Source organism: Gopherus evgoodei, chromosome 1 (genome assembly GCF_007399415.2).
Source record: "Gopherus evgoodei ecotype Sinaloan lineage chromosome 1, rGopEvg1_v1.p, whole genome shotgun sequence".
Lineage (NCBI taxonomy): Eukaryota > Metazoa > Chordata > Testudines > Testudinidae > Gopherus > Gopherus evgoodei.
The window spans coordinates 2738405-2764413 of record NC_044322.1 but is presented as its reverse complement, the minus strand read 5'-3'; the positions used below and the strand labels follow the sequence as shown (position 1 = coordinate 2764413).

Sequence of the window (26009 nt, the reverse complement as noted above, 5' to 3'; positions counted from 1 at the left end):
CCTTGGGAGGATGCAAAAGCTTTGTCTCCCTTTTTCCACCTTTCCTCTGCTTCCCACCCAATCAACAGGCCCTGCCAGAGTGGAAGTCCATTTCCCTCTTGGCATGATGGAGAGATTGTCATTATGGCAGGGAAGTCAGGACCCCTGGGTTCTATCTGTCATCCTGCCACTCAATCTCTGTGTGACCTTAGCCAAGTCACCTTTCCCTGTGCCTCACTTTCCTATCTGTATAATGGGGATATGTTCATAGTGACTGTCCTTTGCTAGCTGTTTTGAAGATCCTTCAATGAAAGGTACTTCACAGTATGATGATAGTTACTGAAGAGAATTACTGATCTCTGACCCCTTAGCAATAGCTCTCTGTGCCTGCAGAAAGCGTTCGTATCTTCCCTCAATCACCGTTCTCCAGATCTCTCTGTCTACTACCTACCCATTAATACTGGGCATTTACAGGGTATCAGACCCTCTGGAGAACTGGGCATTATCCCTAGTTTTCTTATTGATCAACTACTTTTAAAAATACACAAATGCACAGAGCAGCCAATTCCTCTCTGACTCAGTGGAGAGCCCAAGGGTTCTCATCTCCCTTTGGGAATGTCCCTTAATTTCTATTTACTCCTAAAGCTGGATAAATAGCACAGAAGTGCAGACAAGGAAAGAGAGACATTTGCTAGAGTGTCTCCGGTCTCCAGACAGTTTCCATTCAGTTGCTGCTTCTCCCCTAAAGGCTGAGCGAACCCCCCTGGGATTGCTCACAGCTATATTATAAACAATGCACCCCTCTGTGTCAGCTCTCAGTGTGGGATGCTGCTGCAGATGCTGGGGTGAGAGAGATGTGAGAAACGGCTGTCTGTGGGGGATTCCCAGGGAAGCTATGTCCGTCTCAGAATTCACAGATACCCATCTCTTGCTGAGGAGCTTACCTGCTTGACAAACCCAATGCAATGTGCTGAGATGGAGAATAGGTCTGTGGTCCTTTCTCCTCTGCAGAGCCATTAAACATGCTGGGGCCCTTGCCACAGGGGATGTGTTTGCTACAATATCATTGGCCAAAATGTTTTTCTTTGCTCTGCCCCGGCTGATGGGCTCCACCCCCAAGGTGGCTGCATTTCAGTGGCACAGGGGATCCTTCAGGATGAAAGGTATTAGTATATGTACAATACAAGGCCAAATTCTGAGGCTGTGGCCCGTACGTTCTCAAGCCCCACTGAGGCAAAACTGCTCTTGGAGTAAGAACTGAGTGAGGACCTCAGGAGCCAGCTGTATGTGAGTTAATGCACAGAGACGCTCCCCTCCACCTCTAGCATTTCAGGGCTCTGGCTGTTAACAGGGGGAAGGAGGGTTCTCTCTTGACTTTCTGACAGAAAGCATGGAGGTGTTAGGGTTCCTCACTGGAATAATTATATGAATTTTTCAACATGGGAAAGACGTCTTTTCTCCTGGCTTCATTCGAGAAGTCAGCCTAATTGTTATGCCTGAAACTTTCAAAAAAAAAATTCAGCCAGAAGCAGACACCCCGTGTGGGAAATTTCAGTGTAAACGGTTCAAATTTGGCAAACTTATAAGCAACTGAAAATGAGGTCTCCTAATTGAAGGTGTCAGATAGCCTAAACTAGCGGTGGAGCCTCCAGCACCACCTGCATTGGCCAATCCACTTGTAAATCCCATTCAGCTATGCTCTTTGCTCCAATAATGTCGGTGGCAAGGAGTTCCACTGGCCACATATGGATTATGTAAACAATTTTCTTTTCTCAGTGTTATATGTTTAGACTTTCAATGTAATTGAATGTTCCCTTGTTTGTGTGTTGTGAGACAGAGTAAATATAAATGTCTGATCCACTTTCTTTATTGATAGATTCATAGGGTTTAAGATCGTCATGTCTGACCTCCTGTATAACACAAGCCAATAAATTTAACCCAGTTACCCTGTATGTAGCTCCAAAACTTGTGTTTAACAAAGACCTGGTCTACACTAGGATTTTACATTGTAGAATCATAGAGACATAGGGTGAGAAGGGACCTGCAAGAGTTAGATAGTCTAACCCCCTGCCAAGATGCAGGGTTTATTGTGTCAAAACCCTCCAGGACAGATGGCTCCAGCCACCTTTGGAAAACCTCCAGTGAAGGAGCTTCCACAACCTGCCTAGGTGACTGTTCTATTGTCCTACTGTTCCTACAGTTAGGGAGTTTTTCCTGAGATTTAATCTAAATCTGCTCTGCTGTAGTGTGATGTTATAAGTGTAACATAATATCCCATTGAAAGGTGACACAGGGCCAGAAAAAGTTAATTGACTCACAGACTGATATGACCCAAGGCCGAACTTTAAAGACTCGTTAGGAAGAAATGTAAATGAACAGAGTTTTGAAATGCAAGCCTGCATTGTTAGAGATAGAAGGTTAGATGTTTGCTCAGGTCTTGTGATGTAAGCAAACAAGTCTTGTCTATTACTATGGCTTTGATTGAAAGATCAAAAAAAAAAGGAGTGTTAATATTTAGGAAGACACTTGAGTGAAATAGTATTATTGTCTATGTGTCTCTTTAAAGGTTGTGGTAACCTGTATCTGAACTGTTTAATGGATAAATGACCCTGTGCTAATTGCCATGATGTTTGGGAGAAGGAAAGTTAAGCCTATTGTTTTCTCAGGCCAAAAGGCTTCTGGAAATGTGTAAAACCCTGGGACAAGATCCTTCTTCATCTCAGATCTGCTTGGGCTTTCAAGAAGGGGAAACCCTCAGCCATAAGAATTGAGGTCGCCAGTCACTGGCTGGAGTCACCCTGAATATGAACATTGGACTATAAGCTGTAGACTATTTCTAAAAGGACTTTTGGCAAATACAAGCTAATCTCTGCTATGTATCTGAACCTCAAAAACTGAATTCAAATCTGTATGTATTTTGATCTTTTAACCAACACTCTCTCTCTTTTCTTTTAAAAAACATTTTAGTTTAGTTAACAAGAATTGGCTACAAGCGGGTATTTTGGGTAAGATCTAAGTTATAATTGGACCTGAGTGAGTGATTGATCCTTTGGGATTGGAAGAACCTTTTGTTTTATGTGACAAATTAAGATTTTCAGAATTTATCATCATATGTTTGACTTGTGTGTCTGGACGGAGGCCTGAGGCTGGGCACTTTAAGGGAACTGCATTGTTTGGACTTCTGAGTAACCAGTGAGGTTGTTTTGGGCTGCCTTAGTAAATCTCAATATTGGAATATTCACCAGCATTTGGGGTTTGTCTGCCCTGTTTTGTTTGCAGTTCACCCTAATTGAGTGATCTCAGCTGGCTCCCATGGGCAGCATTGGTACAGGTAGTTTAAACCCACTGCCTTTTGTCCTGCCCTCTGTCTCAAGAGAGAACAAATTTTCTCCATCTTTTTCATGGTACCCTTTCAAATACTTGAAGACCACTATCATGTCTCTCCTTAATCTCCTCTTTTCCAACCTAAACATACCCAGTTCCTTCAGCCTTTGCTCATGTGGTTTGCATTCCATCCCTTGGATCATCTTTGTCGCTCACCTCTGGATCCTTTCCACTTTCTCTACATCCTTTCCACACACTGGTGACCACTATTGCACCCAGCACTCCAACTGAGACCTGACCAGCTCTGAGCAGAGCGGTACTATCACCTCCCATGACTTGCGCACTATGCCTCTGTTAATGCAACCCAAAACTGCATTTCCTTTTTTTGCAACAGCAGAAGAATCCACACCCCTGAGAGCTGTTGCTATATCAACCTAACCCCTGTGTAAACAGCATGAGGTCGATGAAACAATTCTTCCATCAACCTCACTATCACCTCTCAGGGAGGTGAATTATCTACACTGACAAGAGAACCCCTACCGTTGCTGTAAGTAGTGTCTCACTCCAGCCGTATGGGAGCTGCACTGTCAGTGGAGAAGCGCACAGCGATCACACTGTGGAAGCTGGTGACTCCAGGCTTCTACTGGTCAGTTGCAAATCAGTTTGGACCTGGGAAGTCGACTGTTGGGGCTGCATTAACCCAAGTGTGCTGGGCCATTAATCACATCCTTCTGTGCAACTAACTTTTGGCAACATGCATGACATTGTGGATAGCTTTGCAGAAATGGATTTCCCCAACTGTGGAGGGACGATAGATAGCACGCATATTCCAATTTTGGCACCAGATGCCTTTCAATGGAATATATCTATCGGAAGAGGTACTTCTCCACGCTGCTGCGGGCACTCGAGGATCACTATGGGCATTTCATTGACATCAGTGCAGGGTGACCCAGAAAAGTGCATGAAGCATGAATCTTTAGTAACATCGGTCTTTACATAAAGCTGAAAGCAAGGACTTTCTTTTCAGACCAGACGATCCCCACAGGGGATGTTGAAATGCCCTTAGTGATCCTGGAAGACCTGGCATATCCCTCAATGCCAGGGCTCATGAAGCTGTAGAAGTGAAACCTGGATAGTGGTAAGGAGCATTTCAACAATAGGCTGAGTATGAGCAGGATGAACATGGAATGTGCATTTGGCAGATTAAAAGCGCGCTGGCGATGCATTTTTGATAGGTTAGATCTCAATGAAGAAAATATTCCCATGGTTGTAGCCATGTGTTGCAACTTGTATAATATTTGTGAGGGTATCAGGGTTCCTTCCTCACTCTGAACTCTGGGGTACAGATGTGGGCACCCGCATGAAAGACCCCCTAAATTTATTTTTACCAGATTAGGTTAAAAACTTTCCCAAGGCACAAATTCCACCTTGAACAATATGCTGCCACCACCAAGTGATTTAAACAAACACTCAGGGAGAGCCACTTGGAGTCCTACCTTCCCCAAATATCCCCTCAAGCCCCGACACCCCCTTTCCTGGGAAGGCTTGAGAATAATATCCTCACCAATTGCTATAGGTGAACACAGATCCAAACCCTTTGATCTTAAGAACAATGAAAAATCAATCAGGTTCTTAAAAGAAGAATTTTAATTAAAGAAAAGGTAAAAGAATCACCTCTGTAAAATCAGGATGGTAAGTACTTTACAGAATAACAAGAGACTCAAGAACATAGAGGATTTCCCCTCTACGCAAAACCTTAAAGTTACAAAACAGGGATACCTCCCTTTTAGCACAGGGGAAAATTCACAAACTAAATCAAAAGGTAATCTAACACATTTCTTTTCTGCTATTACTATTTCTGCAAGACTAGATGCTTAGTTCAGGTATATTTTCTCCTGCCCTGTTTCCTGACTGCCTCCGACAGCCGCAGACCAAAAACTTTCCCCCACAGATTTGAAAGTATCTTGTCCCCTTATTGGTCCTTTTAGTCAAGTGCCCCTAAAGTTATCAGAGCTTCTTAACCCTTTACAGGTAAAAGAGGAATTAACCCTTTACAGAGTAAACAGGGATTTTATGCTACCCTTATCTGCATGTTTATGACAGAAGCTATAGGTGAAAAGTTTGCTCAGGGGTGCTCTGCTCAGAGAGAACACATGGCTGCTGATTTTGAGCACCCAGATACCAAGGCTATTCGAGGGCACAATGGGGGGCAATTCAAATCAGGAAGGCTTTGTGGCAACACTTTGAAAATGAGAACAAGTAATGTTTATTGCTATGCATGGGATTATAATGCATAATGAAGTCCAGTTTTGGCACGGTAGGAAGCAGTTGTGATTGTTCAGGCCCAGGCTTCAATGTAAGGAAATGATGAAATGGCTTGCTGTTTGCTGATGCCACCTGCTATCATAACTTCATCAGAAACAAATAAAGAGTGCTTATTATTCAAATAAATTTCCTTTTATTTCCAAAAACCCCAAAACACCATGCACACACACACACAGCTGAGCTTAAGTCCAGCTTTCATTTGAAAAGCTGTCTACGGAGGTGGAGTGAACAGTAAAGTGAGAAGTTCCAGTAATCGGAAAGGAATGTGCGGGTGGAGATTGGGGATGACATGGGAAAGAGTTCTGAATGTGCTGAAGGGAAGGGTGGGCACCCATCTGCTCATGTTGTTCTGCCACTCCAAAACTTTTATCAGCCTCTCCATTGCATCCCTAGTGTATGTCTCATTTTCTTTTCTTTCCTGCTCGCTGCTTTCCCTCCACTGCCTCCATTCTGTCTTGTCTGCAGCAGAGTACTGCAGCACCTCCCAGAACATATCTTCCTTGCTCCGTCTTGAGCGCTTTCTTATCCGGCGGAGACACTTGGCTGGAGTGGAGGGGGTGCCTCCTTTCAAGGACATATCTGGAGAAGCACAAGTAAGAATAAACAGAAGCATTATTGTTAAGTACACATACAGCATTGAAACACTATATTAAAATACACTGCTGGTAACACATCAGTCACTTTCCTGCTGACCCTTGACAAGCACACATGCTGATGAACACTGGAAGCATGGTGAGTGTTCCCAGGGGTGGGCGTGGAAGAAAAGCAATGGGCCAGTTACAGTGATAAAATCAAGTAAGGTGTCTGCACTGGCACTTTGGCGACAAAAGCTTCCAACACTCATCAAGGAGGCTTTATTATGTCACTGAAACTGAGGAGTTCCTTAATCGAAAGTTGCTTTATAGTCTTTACACCTCCAGTATTTCATCACCAAATGCTGCCTTTTGGCAAAAAAAAACCTTGGCAGCGTAGACAAGGCCTAGAGAACAATAAGGAATAACCAGTATACACTTGTGTTTCCTGCTAGTGCCTGTTAAGGTTTCCCACAGCACGATGTGTAGGAAATATTGACGAAGGGAGTACCATAAAATATGGAATTGGCATTAGGAGGGTCAGTGGTTCATAATTCATTTATCTGAATAATGAAAATGTCATTTTTCAGTGCGTGAAGAGCTACCAATCTGCTTCATCCACGAGAACAGCCTCCAGTAGTGCATGTAGTGTCTCATATTAACATTTTCCCTCCATCCGGGTATTTGTCCTGCGACCATCACCCATGACCCTGGGCACATACAGGAAGTCAGGGGAACGTACGGTTCATGCAAGAAACACCGTTCTGCCTCAGCATTGGACACATGCTCCCCTACACCATGTCAGATTCCAACTCAACCGACTTCACAAACCCCACCACCTTCATCCTGCTGGGCATTCCTGGCCTAGAGGCAGCCCATATCTGGAAGTCCATCCCCTTCTGCACCATGTACGCCATAGCCATCTTGGGGAACTTCACCATCTTGTTCATTCTAAAGACGGAGCCGAGCCTCCATGGGCCTATGTACTATTTCCTCTGCATGCTGGCCATCACCGATCTGGTCCTGTCTACATCCATCCTACCCAAAATGCTGAGCATCTTCTAGTTCTATTCCAGGGAAATCAATTTCACTGCCTGCCTCACCCAGATGTACTTTATTCTCAGCTTATTTTTTATACAGTCTGGGATCCTCATGGCCAAGGCTTTTGATCGCTATGTGGCCATCTGCGATCCCCTTAGACGTTCTATTATCCTGATAAACACTGTAGTTACCCAAATTTCCCTGGCCGTGGTGCTGCGCGGCATGATGCTCATACTGCCCCATCTCTTCCTGGCGAGGAGGTGGCCATATTGCAGAACCAGCATCATTCCAAACATGTACTGTGAGCACATAGCCATGGTAAAGCTGGCCTGCGCCAACATCAGCGTCAGTTGTTACTACAGCCTCTCTGTGGCTTTCTTGGTGACTGGTATGGATGTGTTTTTTATCACCATATCCTACACCCAGATCCTCAGGGCCATCTTCAGACTCTCAGTAAAGGACGCCCGGCTCAAGACTTTTGGGACCTGCAGCTCCCACCTCTGTGTCATCTTAGCCTTTTACATCCCACATCTCTTTGCCGCCATCATGCAACGGTTTGGGCACAATGTGGCCCTGCATTTGTGTGTTCTCATGGCAAACATGTACCTCCTGGTGCCCCCCATGCTAAATCCCATCATCTATGGGGGAGGACCCAACAGATCCAGGACCGGCTGCTCCAGATCTTTGCTCATAAAGAAACCTAAAGTTTTTTCCTGGTTCTCTGGCTCTCAGACTGAGCTCCATGCAGAGCTGGCTGGTGACATGGTGCTGGGCCCTCTTCCCTGAATCACTGACTAGTCAGTCAAAGAGACATTAAATCCTTTCCTGACCTTAGTGTGCTGTGTCAGTGGGACAAACTGGGGAATCTGCCTATGTACAACTCATAGGGTTGTCACCTTTCTAATTGCTGGTAACTGGGATCCTCCGGCCCCACCCCAGTGCTCTGTCTCTTCCCCCAGATTCCACCCCTGCTCTGCTTTTTCCCCTAAAGGCCCTGCCCCTCACTTCTTCCTTTCCTCCCCGCCACCGGTCACTCTCTGGATCATCCCTCTGACACTCTGCACTCCAAAGCATCCATATTTACAATGGTGATGTAATTATGGTATGTTTTGTACAAAGTATGCCCTGTGAGGTATCATTCGAAAAGTCTTGATCTGCTAAACATTGATATCCCCTTGGGTTGTATGTGCTGTCATTGTATGTGAAGCAATGAAATCTTGCTATCTGTGAGTTACTAAAGTGTGATGTGAAGCTGGAAACACCCAAAACCAGCCTTTCAGGTATGTCAAAGGAATAGCCAGACAGTGTTAATTGCTGTTGTCAACACTCATCCAGGGAAGAATCCACTAGCACTGAAGTCTGTATAAGAAAGCCTTCTCAGAGGGAGTACAGAAACAATGGAGAATGTTTGGCCAATGGGGACACACACACCCATGTCACATTGTCATAAACAGATAGCTAAGGGTTAATGTTCTTTTACCTGTAAAGGGTTAACACAGGGAACCAAACACCTGACCAGAGGACCAATCAGGAAACAAGACTTTTTCAAATCTGGGTGGAGGGAAGTTTTGGGGTGTGAGTTCTTTGTCTTGGGTCTGACCCTCTCGGCTCTGAGAGTGATTTTTCTATCTCCAGGCTTTCTAATCTTCTAATTACAAGTTGTAAGTACAAGGATAGTAAGACAATAGGTGTGTATTGTTTTTCTTTTGTATTTACATGTGTGTAGTTGCTGGAATGTTTTAAATTGTATTCTTTTTGGATAAGGCTGTTATTTCATTTTTTTCCTTTAAGCAATTGACCCTGTATATTGTCATCTTATTACAGAGACCATTTTATGTCCTTTTTTCATTCTTTTTATATAAAGCTTTCTTTTTAAGACCTGTTGGAGTTTTTCTTTAGTGGGGACTCCAGGGAATTGAGTCTGCAGCTCACCAGGGAATTGGTGGGAGGAAGAAGTCAGGGGGAAATCTCTTTGTGTTAGATTTACTAAGCCTGACTTTGCATACCCTCTGGGGGAGTGGGGGGGGGAAGAGAGATTAGCTCTCTTGGTACTTGTGTTTCCAGGACTGGAAACAGGGAGGGTGGAGTCCCTCTGTTTAGATTCACGGAGCTTGCTTCTGTATATCTCTCCAGGAACCCAGGGAGGGAACACCTGGAGGGGAGGAGGGGGAAAGGAAATGGTTTATTCCCCTTTGTTGTGAGACTCAAGGAATCTGAGTCTGGGGGTCCCCCAGGGAAGGTTTTGGGGAGACCACAGTGAGCTAGGCACTGTATAATTCTTAGCTGGTGGCAGCGATACCAGGTCCAAGCTGGTAACTAAGCTTGGAGGTTTTCATGCTAACACCCATATTTTGGACGCTAAGGTCCAGATCTGGGAAGAAATGCTATGACACACATACATAGACTTTCCAGCAATCTGGAAGAAACTATAAAAGATGGATAGTGACATGCTCACTTGCCTTCACTCCCCCACAACTCAGCACCTGCAAGAAGCTCTGGAAGACCAAAGACTTTGAATGGGGGAGAGGAACCCAGGCTGCAAAGGTGATGCAGCCTGTGCCTCAAGAATTCCCTAAACCACTCATGAACCAAGGCTGATACTCCTTGTATCATCAGTCAGGGTGAGATATTGCTGATTCAAATCCTATCTAGTGTGTACAACTCATAGACTGCAAATTTGCTTGATTTCCTAGGTAACCTGCTTTGATCAGTTTGTTATCTCTTATAATCACTTAACATCTATCCATCTGTTGTTAATAACCCTGATTTATGTTTTATCTTACCCAGTGCATTTTTGAGTCAAGTGTTTGGGAATCTTAGCTCTGTTAACAAAGGGAGGTGAATATCTTCCCTCCATCGAGAGGGGAGCAGACTATTTAAAGAGTTTACGGTGTACAGATCACTGTGCAGTGCAAGATGGTCTAATTCTGGATTTTTGATCCAGTAGGGGTGCAAAGCCGGGGAGCTGGGAAATTGGCTGATGCCTCCATTGTTGGTTCATGAGTGGTTTAGGTAAAGCACTCAGGTAACTTAGTTGGGTGTGTGGTGCCAAGTGCTGCCGTGTTGGGTGATAACAGGGCCCGGAGGGGATGGCTATGTGTCACCAGCAGAGCAGGGGGGGAGGCCAACCCAGCTGAATGGTTTGGGGGCACAGTGGTTCCATCAGCTTCCAGGCTTCACCCCGGGGGTACATCCCATCACAATCTCCACCTCTCACCCAGCCCCCCGTGCTGGGCACCCTCTGCTCCGGGGCTGGGACAGGAGCTGCTGCACTCTGACAAGCAGCCTGCCTGTGGGTCGAAGGCAGCGCTGGTTAATGATCCAATGCTTCTCTCCACCCTGAAGTAACCAGACATCACTATATATAGAGATATGAAGAGAATGTTTAAGTCAATTTCACGGTAGAGATGGTGAGCTTTAAAGTTGCAAAGAGTTCTTTCAAAATTAATCCTTTGGTTGCAGGCCAGTGTCCAATATCAGGGTGATCCAGAATGGAACTGGAGACCTCAGTCTTGTGACTTGAGCTTCCCCTGATGAAGCTTAAGCACATTTGAGATGACAGGATCAGCACCCAAGAATTTTTTTATAGACCACTCTCAGGCTATTATAATGATGAATAGTTGCTTTGAAGTAGAATTACCTATTTCCTACGCATGCACAGGTAACTCTTCCATTCATCAGCTTACGGTAATTATTACTTAAGCGGTCCATAGGTAGTTTACTACAAATTTCAAAGAGAAGTAGAGACAATGATGTTTTTACACCCAAGTTTAATTTAATGTTAATATTTTCTTTTGATCTTTGAATCAACAGATATACCACCGGATAGGAACCATCTGTTTACATGGTTAACATCTAACATAAGTAAACACATACAATTGGCATTACCTCTAATTCTCTAACAATACAGGCTTGCATTTCAAAGCTCTAGTCCATTTACCACGGCTAGGTTGTTATTTATAGGGAATGGCCCTAATTACCATTGATATACTTCTCTAATACTTCTTCAAAGGTTCGTTTTGGGTGAATTAGCCTGCTAGTTGCATAACCCTTTCGGAGCCTGTGTCACACCTATTAACTCACGTTTGATTGTATGAACCATCTGTATCCTTATGTCTTTGGGTGCTACTGTACTCTTCGTTCAGGCTCCTTGTGCTCAGAAGTAAGAGGAAAGGGCAGAGGCATGTATGTATAAATAGCCCTTACAAGATCTCATCCAGATAGAAGAAAGAAGTAACTGAATTCTAGCTAAAACCAGTGTGCTCCAGCTTCTGTGCTGAGGAGTGGGCTTGGAAGGAATGGAAGCTACCCAGAAAAGGGAACTGAGGGAGGAGTGGTTGATCCAGTAATGTGTGTGAGGCTGAGGTCTGACAAACATAAAGTGCAGGTGACACTTGCTGAACAATGAAAGTGAGAGGGACATTTTCAGGGTGTCTGTCACATATTGCGCATGTTGGTTAGCGGCGAAAACACTCTTTTATTTTCCTTTGCTCTGTACCTTGGCTTGGTTTTCTCCTGTAGTGCAGTCCAGAATGTAGTCTTTCTCAGGACATGGATAAATATCTTACATAAAAACACAAAATTAGATCTTAGAGAGCTCTAGTTTGATAGATATATTGCTGTGACATGCTATACCCCAAAGCAACACTCTTGCACCCCATATTCACCACTGTTATATAGTTGCCACAAATCTTGTAGAAACTATGTCATGTGAGGTGTCACTGAAAAGCTATGGTTTGCTGACTTGATTATCCTATTTGTATGCATGTCTCATTTTTTTATCTGAAGTTATGGACCTGTATTTCAATTGTGTTTGTTCCTGTGGTAACTCCCACCAGGTAATTTACATCCAGTCTAGCCAGCACTTTGTGAATGGAGTATTCATGTTGATGGCCCATCAACGAGCACAGTGGGCCATGGAAGAAACTTATCCCCACCTGATGGACTTTCCTGAAGACGTTCTAGCCAGGTTATGGGTAATGGCCCCTGCTGTGACTCATTGAAGCATGCAAAGTCTTTTGACCAGCTCATGTGACACTGGGCTCAATCTTGTGTCTGTAGTTTCCCACTAATTGTACTGGGGGCTTTGCTTGGGAAAATGAAGTTCCCTTCACATGGCAGAAGCTGTAAAAAAGGAAAGTGACATCATCACTTGGCCTCACTCCCCCCGCAATTCAAAACCTCAAAACACAGCTAGAGAGAAAAGATTTTGACTGGGGAGGTGGTCCCACGCTGGAAAGGAGAAATCGTAGATAATCTACTTTGATCTGTACACTTATTAGTTATAATCACTTAAAATCTATCTTTCTGTAGTTAATAAACCTGATTTATGTTTTTTACCTAATACAGTGTGTTCTTTGAAATGCAAAAGGGTAACCTGCTCAGGAACAGGTGCATTGTCCTCTCCACATTGAGGGAGGGGCAGACTGGGTAATAAACTTACTCTGGTCAGGAATCTGACGAGGGCAGGATGGTATAGCTCTGGGATCATAGGCTGGGGAGCTGGGGGGAACTGGCTGGAGCCTCTCTATTGTTGGTTCATGAGTGGCTGGCAAAAGCATTCATGTAACTCAGCTGAGTGTGTTCCTGCCTGTGAATGTTTGTGTGAGTGCAGGACCTGGAGGGGTCTTCAGCTTGTCACAGCCTCACAGTGTGAGCGGGAGCCCAGGTTGGTTTGCCAGAGGGTTCAGTGGTATCCCCGTTCCAGGTTGCATCCTGGGCAAGTCCGTCACACCCACCTTATGAACAATCCCTGCTACACCATGAATCCATTTCCTTCTTGTCATGCCCTCAGTTACTAAAGGAGAGACCGTGGTTACAGCAGGGAAATCGGGACTCCTGGGTTCTGTCGGTCATTCTCTGTGTGACCTTCACCAAGTCACATCTTCCTTCACCTCATTTTACCTATCAGTATAATGGGTATATGTTCATAGTCACTTTCCTTTGCCAGATGTTTTGAAGATCCTTCAATGAAAGTTGCTACACAGTATGATGATAGTTACTGATGAGAATTACTGATCTCCCCATGGGCCTGCAGAAAGTGTTTGTGTCTCCCCTCAATAACCTTTCTCCAGATATCTCTGTCTACTATCTACCCATTGATACTGGGCCTTTACAGGATATCAGACCTCATGAAGAGCTGGGAATTATCCCTAGTTTTCTTACTAAGCAACTACTTTTAAAAAATACACAAATGCACAGAGCAGCCAATTCCTCTCTGATTCAGCGGAGAGCCCAAGGGTTCTCATCTCCTTTGGGAAGGTTCCTTAATTGCTGTTTATTCCTAAAATTGGATAAATAGCACAGAAGCGCAAACACTGAATGAGAGACATTGGCTAGAGTGTCCCTGGTCTTCAGCCAGTTTCCATTCAGTTGCAGCATCTCCCCTAGAGGCAGAGCAAATCCCCCTGGGATTGCACACAGCTATATTATAAACAGTGCACCCCTCTGTGTCAGCTTTCAGTGTGGGATGTTGCTGCAGATGCTGAGGTGAGAGAGGTGTGAGAAATGGCTGCCTGCAAGGGATTTCCAAGAAAGACACATCTGTCTCAGAATTCACAGGTACCCATCCTTTGCTCAGGAGCTCACCTGTTCGACAAACTCAGTGCAACATGGCCATGATGGGATGGAGAATAGGTCTGTGGTCCTTTCTGCTCTGCAGAGCCATTAAACATGCCAGGTCCCTTGCCACAGGGGATGTGTCTGCTCCAATATCACTGGCCAAAATGTCCCTCTTTGCTCCCCTTGGAGGAAGAACTGAGTGAGCTGTGTGTGGGTTAATGCACAGGGACTCTCACCTCCTTCTCTTTCATTTCAGGGCTCTGGCTGTTAATGGAGGGAAGGGGGGCTCTCACCTGACTTTCCTGATAGAAAGCATGGAGGTGCTAGGGCTCCTCACTGGAATAATTATATGAATTTTTCAACATGGGAAAGACGTCTTTTCTCCTGGCTTATTTGAGAAGTCAACTGACTGGGGGTGGGGAGGGATAGCTCAGCAGTTTGAGCATTAACTTGCTAAACCTAGAGTTGCCAGTTCAATCCTTGAGGGGCCCACTTAGGGATCTGGGGCAAAAAACAATACTTGGTCCTGCAATGAAGGCAGGGGGCTGGACTCAATGATCTTCCAGTTCTAAAAGATAGGTATATCTCCTATTTGTTATGCCTGAAACTTTCAAAAAAACAATTCAGCCAGAAGCACACCCAGTGTAGGAAATTTCAGTCCAAATAGTTAAAATTTGGCAAACTTATAAGCAACTGAAAATTAGGTCCCCTAATTGAAGGTGTCAGATAGCCTTAACTAGCCACCAGCACCATCTACAATGGCCAATCCATTTGTGAATCCCATTCAGCTATGATCTTTGCCCCAATAAAGTCTGTGGCAAGGAGTTCCACAGGCCAAATATGGATTATGTAAACAATTTTCTTTTCTCAATGTTATATGTTCAGACTTTCAATGTAATTGAATGTTCCCTTGTTCGTGTGTTATGAGACAGAGTAAATATAAATGCCTGACCTACTTTCTTTCTTGATAGAGTCATAGGGTTTAAGTTCAGAAGAGATAATCCGGTGTGAACTCCTGTATAACACAAGCCATTAAATTTAACCTGGTTACCCCTGTATAGAGCTCCAAAACTTGTGTTTGAATAAGACCTGGTCTACACTCAGATTTTACATTGTAGAATCATAGAGCCACATGGTGAGAAGGGACCTGCAAGGATCAGCTAGTCTAACCCCCTGCCAAGATGCAAGGTTTGTTGTGTCTAAACCCTCCAGGACAGATGACTCCAGCCACCTTTGGAAAACCTCCAGTGAAGGAGCTTCCACAACCTGCCTAGGCGACTGTTCCATTGTCCTCCTCTTCTTATAGTTAGGGAGTTTTTCCTGAGATTTAATCTAAATCTGCTCTGCCATAGTGTGATGTTACGAGTGTAATATAATACCTCATTGAAAGGTGACACAGGGCCAGAAGAAGTTAATTGACTCACAGACTGACCTGACCCAGGGTCAAACTTTAAAGACTTGTTAGGAAGAAATGTAAAGGAATAGAGTTTTGAAATGCAAGTCTGCGTTGTTAGAGATAGAAGATAGATGTTTGCTCAGGTCTTGTGATGTAAGGAAACAAGTCTTATATACTATGGCTTTGACTCAAAGATTAAAAAAAGGAGTATTCATATTTAGGAAGACACTTGAGTGAAATAGTATTATTGTCTATAAGTCTCTTTGAAGGTTGTGGTAACCTGCATCTGAACTATTTAATGGATAAATGACCCTGTGCTAATTGCCATGATGTTTGGGAGAAGGAAAGTTAAGCCTATTGTTTTCTCAGGCCAAAAGGCTTCTGGAAATGTGTAAAACCCTGGGACAAGATCCTTCTTCATCTCAGATCTGCTTGGGCTTTCAAGAAAGGGAAATCCTCAGCCATAAGAACTGAGATTCCCAATCACTGACTTAAATCACCCTGAATATGAACACTGGACTAGAACCTGTGCACTATTTCTAAAAGGACTTTTGGAAACTACAAACTCATCTCTGCTATGTATCTGAACCTCCAGAATTGAATTCAAGTCTGTATGTATGTTGTTCTTTTAACTAACATTCTACCTCTTTTCTTTTTTAATACATTTTTACTTAAGTTAACAAGAACTGACTATAAGCATGTATTTTGGGTAAGATCTAAGGTATAATTGGACTGGGTGTGTGACTGATCCTTTGGGATTGGAAAAAACCTTTTGTTTTATATGACTGTCATAAACAGATAGTTAAAGGTTAATGTCTCTTTTACCTGTAAAGGGTTAACAAGCTCAGTGAACCTGGCTGACGCCTGACCAAAGGACCAATTGAGGGACAAGATACTTTCAAATCTTGGTGCTGGGAAGTCTTTGTTTGTGCTGTTTGTGTTGTTCGTTGTTCTCTCTTGGGACTAAGAGCGGCCAGACATGCAACCAGGTTTCTCCAATCTTTCTGAAACAGTCTCTCATGTTCCAAATAGTAAGTACAAGCTAGAAGGTGGATTAGTCTTTTGTTTGTTTTCTTTATTTGCAAATGTGTATTTTGCTGGAAGGATATTTTACCTCTGTTTGCTGTAACTTGTAACATAGGCTGGGGGGGGAAGGAGTCCCTCTAGTCTATGTATAGCTGAAGACCCTGTAAACATTTTCCATCTTGATTTTACAGAGATAATTTTTACTTTTTCTTTCTTTAATTAAAAGCTTTCTTTCTAAGTACTTGATTGATTTTTCCCTTGTTTAAAACCCAAGGGGATTGGGTCTGAACTCACCAGGGGATTGGTGTGGGGAAAGGAGGTGGGCGGAAGGTTAATTCCTCTCTGTTTTAGGATCCAAGGAGTTTGGATCAGTGTATCTCTCAGGGTAACCCAGGGAGGGGAAGTCTGGGAGAAGGAAAGGAGGGGGAATGGTTTATTTCCCTTGGTTTTAAGACTCAAGGGGTTTGGGTCTTGGGTCCCCCAGGGAAGATTTTGGGGGGACAGGGAGTGTACCAGACACTGGAATTTCTGGTTGGTGGCAGCGCTATCAGATCTAAGCTAGGAATTAAGCTTAGAAGGGTACACGCAGGTCTCCACTTTCTGGACGCTAAAGTTCAAAGTGGGAATAATACCTTGACAATGACAAATTAAGATTTTCAGAATTTATCATCATATGTTTGACATTTGTATCTGGATGGAGGCCTAAGGCTGGGCACTTTAAGGGAACTGCATTGTTTGGACTTCTGAGTAGCCAGTGAGGTAAAACAGGGGCTGCTTTGGGCTGGCTTGGTAAATCTAGGTACTGGAATATCCACCAAAATTTGGGGTTTGTCTGCCCTGTTTTGTTTGCAGTTCACCCTAATTGAGTGATCTCAGCTGGCTCCCATGGGCAGCATTGGTACAGGTAGTTTAAACCCATTGCCTTTTGTCCTGCCCTCTGTCTCAAGAGAGAACAAATTTTCTCCATCTCTTTTATGGTACCCTTTCAAATACTTGAAGACCACTATCATGTCTCTCTTTAATCTTCTCTTTTCCAACCTAAACATACCCAGTTCCTTCAGCCTTTGCTCATGTGGTTTGCATTCCATCCCTTGGATCATCTTTGTCGCTCACCTCTGGATCCTTTCCACTTTCTCTACATCCTTTCCACACACTGGTGACCAATATTGCACCCAGCACTCCAACTGAGACCTGACCAGCTCTGAGCAGAGTGGTACTATCACCTCCCATGACTTGCACACTATGCCTCTGTTAATGCAACCCAAAACTGCATTTCCTTTTTTTGCAACAGCAGAAGAATCCACACCCCTGAGAGCTGTTGCTATATCAACCTAACCCCTGTGTAAACAGCATAAGTTGATGGAATAATTCTTCCATCAGCCTCGCTACCAACTCTCGAGGAGGTGAATTACCTACACTGACGAGAGAATCCTCTTGTCCATGTAAGTCATATCTACACTTAAAACATGACCGTGGCACTGCAAAGTGCTTAAGTGTAGAAAAGCCATCAGGCAGATCTTCCAGAGAAGAATCCAGTTTGGATCTGCAGACATGGGGAGTTGAAGAATCCACCACTTCCCTTTGCAGTTTGTCCCAACAGTTAATTACCCTGAGTGCTAATCATTTGACCCTTATTTCCGACTGGAATTTGTCTGGCTTCAACTTCCAGCCATTGGGTCTTCCTCTGCCTTTTTAAACTAGATTACAGAGCCCGTTTGTACCCATGGTTTTCTCCCCATGGCAGTCTCTGCTTGCTTGTCTTTTTGATGAGATAAATAGATGAAGCTCTTTAAATCGCTCTCTCTGTCAAGCATCTTTTCCAGTCTTCAATCATTTTTGTGGTTTTTTTCTGCATTGTCTCCAATTTTTCAACGTCCTTTTTGAAATGTGGATCCCAGAACTTGACGCGGTCGGTTTCATCAATGCCATTTGCAGAGGTAAAATCCTTCTCCTCCTACTCCCCTGATTATGCATCCAAGGATCGCATTAGCCATTTTGGCCAGAACATCATGCTGGGAGCTCACGATGAGTTTGTTTTCCAAAATGACCCCTAAATCCTTTTCAGGGTCCCTGTGTACCATAGTACAGTGCCCTAGCCTGGGGGTCGGGTCTGCATTCCCTGTTCCAAAAGAATCACTTTGCATTTCACTGTATTAAAACATTTTGTTCGCATAGGCCCAGCTCAACAAATGCGCCAGATCAATTCTTATGTCTATCCTGGCTGCCTCATTGTAACCACTCTGTCAAGCTTTGAGTCGTTAGCAAATTTTATTTGCAACGATTTTCTATTTCCTTCCAGATTATTGACGAAAAAATTGAATAGCATTTGGCCTGGAACTGATCCCTGCAGAACCCCACTAGAAACGCTCCCCTTCACTAGCAATGGCCTATTGAAGACTGCTTTCTGAGAGCTGTCAGTTAGCCATCTTTTAGTCCATTTAACATGTGCTCTACTGATATTGTATAGTGTTCATTTTTTAACTGAATGTTTTTCCCTACTAAATCAAATGCCGCAGAGAAATTGAAGTCTATTGCATCCGCTTGGTTCCTTTGATCAAACAAACATGTACTCTCATGAAAGGAGGAAATCGGATTGATTTGACATGACCTGTTTTCTATAAACCATGCTGTTGACTGGCATTAATTATACTCCTAGACTTGGTCCTGCTAGAGAAGGCAGGGGACTGGACTCAATGACCTTTCACAGTCCCTTCCAGTTCTAAGAGATAGGATATCTCCATTAATTTAATTTAATTTTCATTTGAAAAGGTGTCTGTGGCAGTGGAGTGAATGGGAAAGTGAGACATCCCAGAAATTGGAAAGAAATGTGCGGGTAGAATTTGGGGATAACATGGGAAAGAGTTCTGAATGTGCTGAAGGGGAAGGCAGGGACCCATCTGCTCAGTATGAAGCATCAGGAGGGACTGCAGCATGTTGGTTTGCCACTAGAAAAAATTTATCAGCCTCTCCATTGCATCCCTAGTGAATCTCTTATTTTCTTTTCTTTCCTGCTTATTGCTTTCCTTCCACTGCCTTGATTCTGTCTTGTCTGCATCAGAGTACTGCAGCACCTCCCACACATATCTTCCTTGCTCCATCTTGAGAGCTTTCTTATCTGGTGGGACCCTGGGCTAGAGTGAAGGAGGTGCCTCCTTTCAAGGACGTATTTGGAAAAGTACAAATAACAATAAAGAGAAGCATAATTGTTATGTACACGTACAGCACTGAAACACTACATTAAAACACACTGCTGATAACACACCAGTCACTTTCCCGTTGACCGTTGACAAGCACACATGCTGATGAACACTGGAAGCACGGTGAGTGTTCCCAGGAGTGGGGGACGTTGGACATGGGAGAAAAGCAATTGGCCAATTACAGTGATAACATCAAGAACAGAGTCTACACTGGCACTTTGGAGACAAAAATGTTGCGTAAAAACATTGCAACGCTCGTTAAAGTGGATTTATTACATCACTGAAACTGAGGAATTCCGTCGTCGAAAGTGGCTTTATAATGTTTACACCTCCACTATTTTGTCACCAATTGCTGCCTTTTGGTGAAAAAAAAGTGGCAGTGTAGACAAGGCCTAGAGAACAATAAGGAATAATCAGTATACACTCATGTTTCCTGCTGGTGCCTCCTAAGGTTTCCCACACTACCATGTGGAGGAACTATTGATGTAGGAAGCACCATAAAATATGGAATTGGCATTAGTAGGGTCAGTTGTTCATAATTCACTTATCTGAATACTGGAAATTTCATTTTCAGTGTGTGAAGACCAACCAATCTGCTTCATCCATGAGAACAGCCTCCACTTGTGCATGTAGTATCCCATATTAACATTGTCTCTCCATCCAGGTGTTTGTCCTGCGACCATCATCCAAGACCCTGGGCACATACAGGAAGTCAGGGGAACATACAGTATATGCAGGAAACACCGTTTTGCCTCAGTGTTGGACATCTTCTCCCCTTCACCATGTCAGATTCCAACTCAACCGACTTCATCAATCCCTCCACCTTCATCCTGCTGGGCATTCCTGGCCTGGAGGAAGCCTATGTCTGGATGTCCATCCCCTTCTGCACCATGTACGCCATAACCATCTTGGGGAACTTCACCATCCTGTTCATGGTAAAGACGGAGCTGAGCCTCCATGAACCCATGTACTATTTCCTCTGCATGCTGGCGGTCACTGACCTGGTCCTGTCTACATCCATCCTACCCAAAATGCTGAGCATCTTCTGGTTCTATTCCAGGGAGATCAATTTCAGTGCCTGCCTCACCCAGATGTACTTCATTCACTGCTTCTCAGTGATAGGGTCTGGGATCCTTGTGGCCATGGCTTTGGATCGCTATGTGGCCATCTGCCATCCCCTGAGACATTCAACCACCCTAACAAATCCTGTGGTGGTCAAAATTGGTCTGGCCATGGTGCTGCGCGGCATGATGCTCATACTGCCCCATCCCTTCCTGGCGAGGAGGTGGCCATATTGCAGAACCAACACCATTCCAAACACGTACTGTGAGCACATAGCTGTGGTGAAGCTGGCCTGTGCTGACATCAGCGTCAGTAGTTACTACAGCCTCTCTGTGGCTTTCTTCGTGACCGCTCTGGATGTGTTTTTTATCACCATGTCCTATACCCAGATCCTCAGGGCCATCTTCAGACTCCCAACAAAGGAAGCCCGGCTCAAGACTTTTGGGACCTGCGGCTCCCACCTCTGTGTCATCTTAGCCTTTTACATCCCACATCTCTTCGCCGCCCTCACACAACGGTTTGGGCACAATATGCCCCTGCATTTGCATGTTCTCATGGCCAACGTGTACCTCCTGGTGCCTCCCATGCTAAACCCCATCATCTATGGGGCAAAGACCCAACAGATCCGGGTAAGGCTGCTCCAGCTCTTTACTCATAAAGAAACCTAAAGTTTTCTCCTGGTTCTCTGGATCTCAGACCGAGCTCTGTGCAGCGCTGTCTGGTGACATGGTCCTGGGCCCTCTTCCCTGAATCACTGACTAGCCAGTCAAAGAGACATTAAATCCTTTCCTGACCTTAGTGTGCTGTGTCAGTGGGACAAACTGGGGAATCTGCCTATGTACAACTCATAGGGTTTCCACCATTCTCATTGCTGGTAACTGGAAGCCTGAGGTCCCACCTCTCTTCCCTACCTCTTCCCCAATGTTCCACCCCGCTCTGTCTCTTCCCCTCAAGGCCCCGCCCCTCACTTGCTCCTCTCCTCCCCACCCCTGTCTCTCTCTGGTTCAACCCTCTGACACTCTGCACCCCAAAGCACCCCATATTTACCATGGCAATGTAATTATGTTATGTCTTGTACAAAGTATGCCCTGTGAGGTATCTTTCTTAAAGTCTTTCTAAACATTGATAGCTCCTTGTGTGTACTCTCATTGTATGTGAAGCAATGAAATGCTGCTGTGTGTGAGTTACTAAAGTGTGATGTGAGGCTGGAAACACCCAAAACCAGCCCTTTAGGTATGTCAGAGAAGTAGCCAGATGGTGTTAATTGCTGTTGTCAACACTCATCCAGGGAAGAAATCAGGAACTCTGTATAAGAAAGCTTCCTCAGAGGGAGTATGGAGACAATGGAGAATGTTTGTCCAATGGAGGCAGACCACCCACGTCACATACGTAGACTTTCCAGCAAGCTGGAAGAAACTATAAAGGATGGGGAGTGACATCATCTCTTGTCTTCATTCCCGCACAACTCAACACGTGCAAGAAGCTCTGGAAGACAAAGGACTTTGAATGAGGGAGGGGAACCCAGGCTGCAAAGCAGATACAGCCTGTGCCTTAAGACTGTGTAAGCCTGCTTGTATCATCAGTCAGGGTGAGATATAGACAATTCTAATTCACAGCCCTCTGTGGAGAAAGAAGTGGTTTAGGACGATTTAGAAAAGCTGGATGAGCACAAGTCCATGGGACCAGATGTGCTGCATCTGAGGGTGCTAAAGGAGTTGGTGGATGTGATTGCACAGACATTGGCCATTATCTTTGAAAATTCATGGCGATCGGGGGATGTTAGGATCTAGATATTCAGGCCTGTCTGCAAAGACCTATACTTTAAGATGTAGGTGTATTCTTATCACTTAGCTAGTTATAGAGGTATAAAAGAAAGAATCAAAAGCACTGTCTGTGTAATGGCCTTCTCTTACTGTGACAAGCTAAGGCCTTCAGCTAAGATGTAGTTAGGCAGCCATAAGCTGGGAAGTGTATGGTCACATCCTCACATTCCAAACTAGTCACATTGAAAGAAGGTGCTGTTGGGAATACAATCCTGTCCTGATATTCCATCACCTCCAGAGAAAGGGAAGAGCCTAGAAGATGTAAAAGGAAACTTAGTTTGATAGCATCCTGGCTGGCAAGAACTCACTTATCAATAAACACAGCTGGAAAACCCTTATGTCTGTATAGATGTAGTTGTGAAATCCTCACTTCTGTACTGTTTTGTATGTTTATTTGCATGGTCTCTGTCTGGTTCTGTGATTGTTTCTGGCTGCTGTATAATTAATTTTGGCTGTAAACCAATTAAGGTGGTGGGGTATAATTGGTTAAATAACCATATTACAATATGTTAGGATTGGTTAGTTAAATTTCAGTAAAATGATTGGTGAAGGTATAGCTAAGCAAAATGCAGGTTTTACTATATAGTCTGCAGTCAATCAGGAATGGGGGGAGGGAATGGGAACAGGGACTGGGGATGGGGGAAATAAAATCATGTCTTGCTAAGGGGGGAAATGAGAACAGGGGATGGGAACAGGAACAGGGACACAGGCAAGGCTCTGTGGTGTCAGAGCTGAGAAGGGGGACACTGAGGAAGGAAACTGGAATCATGCTTGCTGGAAGTTCACCCCAATAAACATCGAATTGTTTGTGCCTTTGGACTTCGGGTATTGTTGCTCTCTGTTCATGTGAGAAGGACCAGGGAAGTGAGAGGGTGAAGGAATAAGCCCTTTGTCATGGTATAATTCCCCACTCTGAACCTTAGCATCCAAAAGATGAGGTACCAGCATGAATTCCTCTAAGCTCAATTACCAGCTTAGTACTTGTAGCGCTGCCACCAACCAGGAATTCCAGTGCCTGGTACACTCTGGTCCCCCCAAAACCTGGCCCGGGGACCCCCAAAACCCAGTCCCTCTGGATCTTAACACAAGGAAAGTAAACCCTTTCCCTCACCGTTGCCTCTCCCAGGCTTCCCCTCCCTGGGTTGCCCTGGAAGATCACTGTGTGATTCAAACTCCTTGAATCTTAAAACAGAGAGGAAAATCCACCTTCCCCCCCTCCTTCTCTCTCCCCCTCCCAGACTCTCCCTGAGAGAGAAAGTAATCCTAACACAGAGAGAAAATTAACCTCTCTCTCCTCCTTCCCTGGTGAATCCAGACCCAGTCCCCTGGGGTCTCACCAGAATAAAAAAACAATCAGGTTCTTAAACAAGAAAAGCTTTTAATTAAAGAAAGAAAAAACAGTAAAAATTATCTTTGTAAATTTAAGATGGAATATGTTACAGGGTCTTTCAGCTATAGACTCTGGGAATACCCTCCCAGCCCAAGTATACAAGTACAAATTAAAATCCTTCCAGCCAAATACACATTTGAACTCCTCCCAGCCAAATACACATTTGCAAATAAAGAAAACAAACATAAGCCTAACTCGCCTTATCACCTAGTACTTACTATTTTGAATCTATAAGAACCTGTATCAGGGAGATTGGAGAGAAAACTGGTTGCACGTCTGGTCACTCTCAGAACCCAGAGAGAACAACAACCAAACACTAACAGCACACACAAAAACTTCCCTCCCTCAAGACTTGAAAGTTTCCTGTCCCCTGATTGATCCTCTGGTCAGGTGACAGCCAGGCTCACTGTTCTTGTTAACCCTTTCCAGGCAAAACAGATATGAAGCACTTTTGTTCTATTAACTCTTACTTATCTGTTTATGACACCCCCTAACAGGAGAGGGCTCAGATGACTGGACAAAGGCTAATGTAGTGCTCATCTTTTAAAAAGGGAAGAAGGAGGATCTGGGGAACTACAGGCCAGTCAGTCTCACCTCAGTCCCTGGAAAAATCATAGAGCTGATCCTCAAGGAATCAATTCTGTAGGACTTAGAGGAGAGGAAAGTGATCAGGAACAGACAGCATGGATTCACCAAGGGCATGTCATGCCTGACTAACCTAATTGCCTTCTATGATTATATAACTGGCTCTGTGGATGAGGGGAAAGCAGTGGATGTGTTATACCTTGACTATAGCAAAGCTTTTGATTTGGTCTTCCACAGTATTCTTTCCCACAAGTTAGAGAAATATGGGCTGGATGACTGGACTATAAGGTGGATAGAAAGCTGGCTAGATCATCGGGCTCAACAGGCAGTGATCAGTGGCTCCATGTCTAGTTGGCAGCTGGTATCAAGCAGAGCGCCCCAAGGGTCAGTCCTGGGGCTGGTTTTGTTCAAATATCTTCATTAATGATCTGAAGGATGGCATGGACTGCACTCTCAGCAAGTTTGCAGATGACACTAAACTGGGAGGAGTGGTAGATACGCTGGAGAGTAGAGATAGGATACAAAGGGATCTAGACATATTAGAGGATTGGACCAAAAGAAATCTGATGAGGTTCAACAAGGACAAGTGCAGAGTTCTGCACTTAGGACGGAAGAATCCCATGCACGGCTACAGACTTGGGACCGAATGGCTAGGCAGCAGTTCTGCAGAAAGAGACCTAGAGATTACAGTGGATAAGAAGCTGGATATGAGTCAACAGTGTGCCCTTGTTGCCAAGAAGGCTAACAGCATTTTGGGCTGTATATGTAGGGGCATTGTCAGCAGATTGAGAGACGTGATCATTCCCCTCTATTCGGCATTGGTGAGGCCTCATCTGGAGTACTGTGTCCAGTTTTGGGCCCCACACTACAAAAAGGATGTGGACAAATTGGAAAGAGTCCAGTGGAGGGCAACAAAAATGATTTGGGGGCTGGAGCACATGAGAGGCTGAGGGAACTGGGATTGTTTAGTCTGCAGAAGAGAAGAATGAGGGGGGATTTCATAGCTGCTTTCAACTACTTGAAAAGGGGTTCCAAAGAGGATGGACCTAGACTGTTCTCAGTGGTATCAGATGACAGAACAAGGACTAATTATCTGAAGTTGCAGTGGGAGAGGTTTAGGTGGATATTAGGAAAAACTTTTTCGCTAGGAGGGTGGTGAAGCACTGGAATGTGTTACCTAGGGAGGTGGTGAAATCTCCTTCCTTAGAGGTTTTTAAGGTCAGGCTTGACAAAGCCCTGGCTGGGATGATTTAGTTGGGGATTGATTCTGCTTTGAGCAGGGAGTTGAACTAGATGACCTCCTGAGGTCCCTTCCAACTTGATATTCTATGATTCTATCTCGTGTGTATAAGTCTTCGAATTTAAGTTTGTTTGATTTCCAAAGTAACCTGCTTTGATCTGTTTCCTATCTCTTATAATTACATAGCATCCATCCTGTAGTTAATAAACCTGATTTATGTTTTATCTTAACCACTGTGTTTTTGAGTTAGGTGTTTGGGAATCTTAGCTCCATTAGCAAAGGCTGGTGCAGATCTTCCCTTCATTGAGGGTAATTTATCCATTACACAGTTCAGGTACAGGTTACCACAACCTTCAAAGAGACATATAGACAATAATACATTTTCCCTAAAGTATCTTCCTAAATGGTAATATTCCTTTTTTGATCTTTGAATCAAAGCTATAGCAATAGACAAGACCTGTTTGTTTACATCCCAAGACCTGATACCC

At 44.3% G+C, this 26009-nt stretch overlaps 1 protein-coding gene and 1 long non-coding RNA gene across 2 annotated transcripts; both read left to right on the top strand.

Annotated features, from left to right (window-relative positions):
* The first annotated feature begins 2309 nt into the window (after nucleotides 1–2309).
* On the top strand, nucleotides 2310–15355 carry LOC115645722. The gene is made up of 3 exons (XR_003998807.1): nucleotides 2310–2396; nucleotides 12923–12925; nucleotides 15342–15355. It is a non-coding gene; the product is annotated as an uncharacterized LOC115645722 (long non-coding RNA).
* Nucleotides 15356–20203: 4848 nt separating this feature from the next.
* LOC115645718 (olfactory receptor 52R1-like) lies at nucleotides 20204–21151 on the top strand. Its single transcript, XM_030550742.1, has one exon. The coding sequence runs from the start codon at nucleotides 20204–20206 to the stop codon at nucleotides 21149–21151; it is 948 nt and encodes a 315-aa protein (XP_030406602.1).
* Nucleotides 21152–26009: the final 4858 nt, after the last annotated feature.